The sequence below is a fragment of the Ipomoea nil genome, unplaced genomic scaffold, assembly GCF_001879475.1.
Source record: "Ipomoea nil cultivar Tokyo-kokei standard unplaced genomic scaffold, Asagao_1.1 scaffold2759, whole genome shotgun sequence".
Classification (NCBI taxonomy): Eukaryota; Viridiplantae; Streptophyta; class Magnoliopsida; order Solanales; family Convolvulaceae; genus Ipomoea; species Ipomoea nil.
In genome coordinates, this window is record NW_017619187.1 from 536,632 (window position 1) to 542,933 (window position 6,302).

The 6,302-nt window shown below is 32.1% G+C and overlaps 1 protein-coding gene across 1 annotated transcript; it reads left to right on the top strand.

The window, feature by feature from the left end:
* Positions 1 to 5,122: 5,122 nt before the first annotated feature.
* LOC109156706 (protein GLUTAMINE DUMPER 3-like) lies at positions 5,123 to 6,005 on the top strand. The gene is made up of 2 exons (XM_019304537.1): positions 5,123 to 5,174; positions 5,213 to 6,005. The coding sequence occupies exon 2, from the start codon at positions 5,218 to 5,220 to the stop codon at positions 5,716 to 5,718; it is 501 nt and encodes a 166-aa protein (XP_019160082.1). The 5' UTR covers positions 5,123 to 5,174; positions 5,213 to 5,217; the 3' UTR covers positions 5,719 to 6,005.
* Positions 6,006 to 6,302: the final 297 nt, after the last annotated feature.

Consider the following 6,302-nt stretch of genomic DNA (forward strand, 5'->3'; position numbering starts at 1 on the left):
TAAAAATAAAAAATAAAAAAAAATGGCATTACCTCAAAAGAGGCGGCCAAGCGAGTAGAGTACGATCCTCGTATTGAAATGCCACGAGTATAATTATTGTCAATACTCTTTTAATCGAGTTTGTAAATTGAGTCTTCCAAATGTGTAGTTTTCCTCTATTGTGTGATTTGTATCTAAATTATGTACGTATGAGTAGTCCACGATATAATTTGCAGTTTCAACTTACTAGAGAATTGTTGGACTTGAAACAACCTCTTACGCTATAGCGTATATACAACTGTCTGCTGATCTATTTATGTTGGCTGTTTCTTTTTCCTTAAAGTATAAATGTATAATACTTTTGAAAAGGAAATTAAATGGAAGAAGCAAAGCATGCAAGGAGTCCCGTAGCTTTCACGGCAAAAGTTTAGAGCTTTATTGAAACTCAAGAAATTAAGCTTATAAATATGATTGAACAAATTAATTAAGCTTCTTCTTCTTACCATTAATCTAACGTGGCTTCCGTAGTTATGTAAACTACGTACCAAAACATGTCACATTCATTCTAACTAATAATAAATACTCAACTCGCCTACAACATTGTACTCATTTGGTACTTTTGTGGCTCTCCTTGAGAAAAAGTTATAGTCCTGTTTGGGGCTATTAGCTAATAGCTGTTAACTGATTGGGGTATAACTAGTTGATAACATTAGCTGATTGTAGAAAGGTGTTTGATAAATTAGTTGTTAGCTGATAACTGTTTGGTATAATTTTCTTTCTAAAAAAGCTATTTGAAAAAGTTACTTTGAGAAGCTTTTTGAATTTTAGCATTTTGGAGTTACAAAAAGCTAATTAAGCAAACACTTATATTGATTTTTTAACCAAATCAAAAAGTTAATAGCGGTCAAATAAGTCAAAATTAGCCTATAGGCTAACTATTTTATCAAACAGGGCCTAGAGGATCAAACCCCCGGCGGTGGGGTATTGACTATTTGTTCCAACAGATGGAGAAAGTATATTGAACATATACTACCCGGAAAATAAAAGTAATGTTATATTATTTTTTGTTTTCAATTTCATTTATATTTGATTAATTAATAAGTAGGTTTTTATTTTAACATTGAGTGTGATTGATCACTTGATCAATTTATGGTAGTCAATAAATAAAAATTTTAATTGCTGGATGTGAATATTATTATGATGGGAATTGGGGAATCAAAAAGTAAAAATAAAATTATACAAATAAATAGAATGTGATTTTCTTCTCCATTTTGTTTAAAAGACAAATAAAGTAATTAAATTAAGAAAAAGAGTTTATTATACTTTTGGTTTTTGACTATAGTTGAAATTTTACTTTTAATTATTGACTGATTTATTTTATAATTAGTTATTAACTTCATACAACGCTTTATTTTTAGTTCAAAATATTCAAAATACTATTAGTTTATGAAAACATTACCATATATACCTTATCGTAAAAAAATGTTTTTTAAAGTCAAAAACTAAAAGTGGAACAAATTATAGTTAAGGTGTAGAAGTGGACATGCCATTATAATTATTGAGAGACCACTATTAAAATTAAACGTTTAGCATTATACTAAAAGTTATAGCATAAAAATACGTAGATGTTATATATACATATAGCAATTAGAGTGGCGTTTTGAGCTGTAGGATACTAACTAGCTAGAATTGACCATCGACCTATAACTATAAATAAAATAAACTATTGAAAGAAAAGTAAAAATTTAGAGATACCGCATTTAAATTTTAAAATGAACATTACTTTAAAATGTACTAAAACGGAACATATATAAAATAGGACGAACAGAAATGGAAAATTAGATTGAGTAAGCCATCCCATTATTGCTTTGAATTTCCGTGATGAAGTAAAAGTACAAGATCGAGTCCTAATAGTTGTAATGCTTCTTGTGGACACTAAGCACTAGTCCTTCAATTGTTGTTGCTTTTCATTCCGGGCTAAGTTTTTCTAGCATCAGATCAAAAGCATACTTAATGAATAGAATTAACAATACTAATATTTGTTCTTAATTTCATTAAACTCAAAAGTATAGAAGTTAAATAAATTAAGCATAACTATATAGTATAGAGAGTACTTTAATACTTTAACCAATTCAAGGTCTCATTTAAGTTTCATAGCTAAATTAAATCTTATCTAGTAATCGAAGGGGATCGAATGACGTAGTGAAAGAACAAAAGAATGTTACATTTTATAAAGAATCCTATGCTGCACCTAACTTTGGACGGAAACCAATTGAAAATGCTACTTTACCATAATATGATAGTAGTTAGTATAGGAAATTTGAAAGTTATAAAAAAAAAAAAATTGTTAAATGAAAAACGGAGAATTAGATTATAGATGGATAAATGAAATCTTTAATTTTTGTTGCACCATGACCCCACTATAACTTATAAAAATCAGCTATATATGTATTTTGGGTTCTACCAAATACAAATCAATATAATATAGTAAGTGGAATTGAACTTACTAAACTCTAATAACCACATATCCATTACTTAGCTAAACAGTGCATATGTTATTGTGTTAGGAATAATGGCCTTTAGATTTTGGTGATGTTAATTATGTGTAATGTTATGCATTTTAGAACCTCCAAAATTCCATTGTAATTCTTGTTTGATAGGACGATTTTTAAAGACTAAAATATGACTTAGTATAATATATCGTTCAAAATTTATTTTAGCAGATCTTATCTAAAAAGATCCCATAGGCAGTATATCTTGATATAGTACATCAACACTTTAGCAAAAGTCATCTAAAAAATCCTACAACAAACACTGTAAAATTGATTACATCCGAACTTGATAGATCGATCAAGAGAATATTTGAGGAAGAGAACTCTTCTAACAGATCCGAGTAGTCTCTATTCAACATCAGAGCTATTAACTTGGCTCATTAGAAGTAGTACTATATAGCAATTCAAATGACATACGCGACAAACTTTTAATTCATGTGTTGATATCTTTCGATAGATGTCTTAACACCCAATCATTATTGGAGTTAGTAAAATCATCTAAGTAAGAGTATAACAGATCTTTTCATTGCAACAGATCCAAGGTCTACCGACAAAAATATATTCGACAGAATTAAGTACAAAAAATAAAGAATGTCTTTATAGAAAAAGAATTGTTGGACGCAATTTTTACGACTTCTAGTATCAAGACAAGTTCTAACAAATTGTAAAGTTGCTTTTGGATGCAAAATGAATCAATGGTATGTACTATTTTTATGAGTTTAAAAGATTCAATTAAAGTTTTCTTTTATTTTTTCTGTTCGATGTCTTAATTGTAATTGTGTAAGTAGTTAAATGACATATTCAATCCTTAATCCTTTAATTTATTACACGCGACAAGTTTTGGATATTCAAATATAATAAAAAAGTATATTTTTAATGCAGATAGCGTTTAAATTAATTCTAAGATTATAGTCCATTAATTTAACACAGGAAGGATAATCATTTTCTCAAGTTTTCGTATTCCCGTCATATATAATTGTAACAACAATGGAAGCATACACCCCACACATTGGCTCATCCCATGATTGGCAATATAATCCTTTTTTATTTTTTTAAATCTATTGTCCAAAGTGCGGTCCACTGTACATTTTTAGATTATGCAAAAGGCATAAACACACTGACCCCACACTCCTCATGCAAAATGACGACATAATTCAACTAACAAATTTTTTCCAAAAAATAAAAAATAAAAATTCAACTAACAAAATTAAAACTCGAGCTCCTCCTGCCCCACACCCCACATTTACTTTATCTCACATTAAAAACCACCCATCCTTTTTTGCTTTTATTTGTTAGTATTATTACTTATAGCCAAATTTAGAGTATAATTTGATGATCAAAACGTCTCAACTTAAATAATCGTTTTAAGTTCAAATTAAACTATCTGTCCCTCGTGATAGGTATGAGAAAAGAGACCCGCATGAGCAGCTCAATTGGTTACAGAGATGAAACTTTAGAACAATGACAAGGGATCGAGTCTCATCAGCGACAGTGTGGGAGCAACCTCTCAAAGTGAGGGGGGTTCCTTGTGCACAGTGAGCACAGGTCTAGCCTCTGTGGTTCATGTTCAGTGGAGCAACCTCTCAAAGTGAGGGGGGTTCCTTGTGCACCGTGAGCACAGGTCTAGCCTCTGTGGTTCATGTTCAGTTGAGTTATCATGATTTACATCCTCCCAAATGTTCTGTCGGGTTGGGGTTCAACCTTTTGGAAGAAAGTATGAGAAAAGAGATCGAAGTAAACGTGATTAAAGGAGCTCTTTATATAAGATATATGACACTAATTGATTCTAAATTTATTTGAAAGATATAACAATAAAAAAATTAGTAATATTTTGTTAACACTTATCATAATAACATATATATATATAAACACAATAACATGTATTTTATTGAACACAAAATTAAAATTAATAACAAATACTCTTCTCGTACCATTTTATGTAATTGATTAACGAAACTTGACTCAATTTATTTTTAATTCAAATTTTTAAAATATTTAATTTAGTGTTAGTATATTAAATTTATATATTTAAAAATTACATCAAATTTACTATTAAATACAGAAAAATTAAATTTAAAATTTATAAAAAAAATATTTAAAAAATAAAGATGTGTTAATTTAACCAATTAATAATAGGTAGGGCAGGTAAAATGGAGTTGCTTGCACAGATAGCTCGATTGATTTTTGGATAGCAGATTTTGGGTATAAGAACACGTGATTGAACCTTGATGTAGTTGATCGGCGGCGGTGGTGTGAGAATTATGTCCAACGTGGGCAGATTCCTTATGCACACCAATATTTGGCCATGCCTGCTGAACCATTGAGTCACTGTGATTTATAACTTCCTACAATGCTTTGTCAAGTCGGAGTGTGGGAGCCCTTGGGGTTGGGGCCTCAACCTTTTGATTATATTTGGGAGAGGAGTTGAGAGAATATTTATTTCAAATACAATAAATTCAATTTAAAGGAGTTGAATAATTTCTAAAACCCACCAATAAATATGCAAATGACTCGTGTTTTGTCATCTATAAATAATCACCATAACCCTTCTTTTCCTCCTCAATCCACTCTTCTTCTCTCCTCCTCCTCCTCAACCTCCACCGTCTCCTCCACCACCACGGTGGCGCTAATTTCAACTCTCGACTAAAAGCAAAGAATTCAATTCATCACGTAGTCCTCTGCTAAGATGAGAACCTTGGAAGGTTCATCAGCTCCGGCGCCAACATCTCCGGTGGCTACCTCTCCGTGGCACTCGCCGGTGCCGTACCTTTTCGGCGGGCTGGCCGCCATGCTCGGCCTAATTGCTTTTGCGCTACTCATCCTCGCCTGCTCTTACTGGCGCCTCTCCGGCTACCTCGAGAACAGCGCCGACAGCGACGGCAGGGATCTCGAGGTCGGAGAGGGTAGTGGCGACGGCGAAAAGAAGGCGGCGGCGGCGCCGGTGTTGGAAGAGAAGTTTCTGGTGATCATGGCCGGTGAAGAGAAGCCCACTTTTATCGCCACGGCGATATCGAGTAGAGCGTCGTCTTTTGGAAGTAAAAGCAGTAGTACTCTGAGCAGTGAAAGTAGTACCCTCGAGAAATCCGAGGGAGAAGAGAATGAAGAGAAGAAGCAGGATGACAACGTTAGCCAGGTGCAAATGGGGGCTGTGGGCCCCCAGGGAACAGATCATCTTTCTCCAAATTAATCCTCTTTCCAATTTTCTTCCAATCTTCAAAAAAAAAAAAAAAAAAAAAAAAAGAAGAAGAAGGTGAAAGGATCATTTGGGATTATCAATATAGTTCTTGAGGGCAAAAATCAAGAACCAAAAAAAAAAAAAAAAAAAAAAAAAAAGGGAAAATTGGGTTTTGATTGAAAGGTAGCATTTTGAGGTGATTATATTTTGCAAAATATAATTTCTTGGAAATTGTATTCCGGAAATGTAAATACTTTTTGGAGAATGAAAATGAATGAAGAGCTTGTCATGTTTTGCTATCTTTCCTTCTAATTCAAGACAAATTTTGCCTTGCACACTACATTTCAATTGGCAACAACCTAGAGCACCTTCCCAAAAGTAATTAATTAAGGGTGAGTTTTGTTCAAATAATTATAGAATCGAAATGATAATGAGAATCAAATATTTGGTATTAATAATGGTAATGGATATCAATATATGGAATGAGTCTCATTGTTTAGTAGAAAGAGTAATGCTATATACTCCTAATTTATTTATTTCCCTACATACGTCTTTCTCTTCTTGACTTGATATTATTTGATTGGTTTAATTTTTTT

Bases quoted from the DNA above. Each gene is read 5' to 3' on its own strand.
- LOC109156706 (XM_019304537.1), top strand. From the start codon at position 5,218: ATGAGAACCTTGGAAGGTTCATCAGCTCCGGCGCCAACATCTCCGGTG.